The following is a 1,108-nucleotide window of genomic DNA, read 5'->3' on the forward strand; positions in this document are numbered from 1 at the left end:
TAGAGATTTGCTCCGGTAAAACAAAAAGTACTGCTACCTCGAGGTACCAAATCATTTTTCACCATTATATCTTAATATTGTCGTACACAATTTTTGTAGCTAATGCATTAGAAAGCTTATAGCAGAATTCAGAAACGAATTACATCCGAGTAATATATATTTATCCGTTTCTCTAATCGCTCAAAGTGCCATGCACGCGAACCCTAGCTCGAGGCTGCCGGCCATCGTCTAGTCGTCGCCAAGGCTGCAAGAAGCGAAGCTGGATGCAAGAGCGTTGGCAAGACTAAGACGACCCTGCGACTCTGGCTGTGACGACGACTCCTTGTCGCTTTCCACCATGTTATCGTCACCGTCCTCTGCTCCGGTGGGCTTCTCCTTCCTGGCGGCGGCGGCGGCAGCGGCGAAGCCGCTACGACGGAGCTCCTTCCAGCGGCGCTTCAGGATGCGGGAGGTGCGGCCGTACACGGCGCGGCCGATCTCCTTCCAGCGGTCGCCGAGGCGGCAGTGGAGGCGCAGGAGTTCGTCGTCGTCGCGGGCGGTGAAGGGGCGGTGGTAGAGGTCGCGGGCGAGGTGGTGGCGCCACCTGTCGCGGCAGGACCTGGCGGAGCGGCGGGGCATGCTCCTGGCGATCCGGCTCCAGCGGCGGAAGCGGTTCTCCTTGGCGAGCCGCTGCAGCAGCGCGTCCTCCTCGGGCGTCCACGGCGCCGGCGGAAGCTTGAGCCGCACGATGAACCTCGGGCGCGGCACTGTCGGAGCCGGTGGCGATGACACCATGTTCACCTCCGTGTCCATCTCAACGACTGGAGAGTCTGATCTATGTCGCAGGGATCGACCGGTGGTGATGGGTGGGACGATCGAGCAGAGGTATGTGAAGTCGATCGAGAAGAGAGGAAGGATTCTGAAGAATCGTTTCAGCGATCGATCGATCGACGATGAGAAAATTGCTTGCTGCGTGGACTGGATATATAGCGCTAGCTTGTTCGTTCATTCGCAGTCGGAGTAGGAGTGTTTCATTACGTCGGCTTCCTTAGCTTGGGCGAGCAAAACCGACTGCATGCGTCAACAAAAAGAGACGACGTTCGTTTCGGAGTCGGTATTTGCGAGAGGA

General features: G+C 57.5%; 1 protein-coding gene across 1 annotated transcript; it reads right to left on the reverse strand.

The window, feature by feature from the left end:
- Positions 1–228: 228 nt before the first annotated feature.
- LOC102712774 (transcription factor MYB77-like) lies at positions 229–792 on the reverse strand. The gene has a single exon (XM_006664774.2). It carries the CDS (start codon positions 790–792, stop codon positions 229–231), a length of 564 nt encoding a protein of 187 aa, XP_006664837.2.
- Positions 793–1,108: the final 316 nt, after the last annotated feature.

Source organism: Oryza brachyantha, chromosome 7 (genome assembly GCF_000231095.2).
Source record: "Oryza brachyantha chromosome 7, ObraRS2, whole genome shotgun sequence".
NCBI classification, from domain to species: domain Eukaryota; kingdom Viridiplantae; phylum Streptophyta; class Magnoliopsida; order Poales; family Poaceae; genus Oryza; species Oryza brachyantha.

Excerpts from the sequence above, each read along its gene's own strand:
- LOC102712774 (XM_006664774.2), bottom strand. The coding sequence starts at position 792 with ATGGACACGGAGGTGAACATGGTGTCATCGCCACCGGCTCCGACAGTG.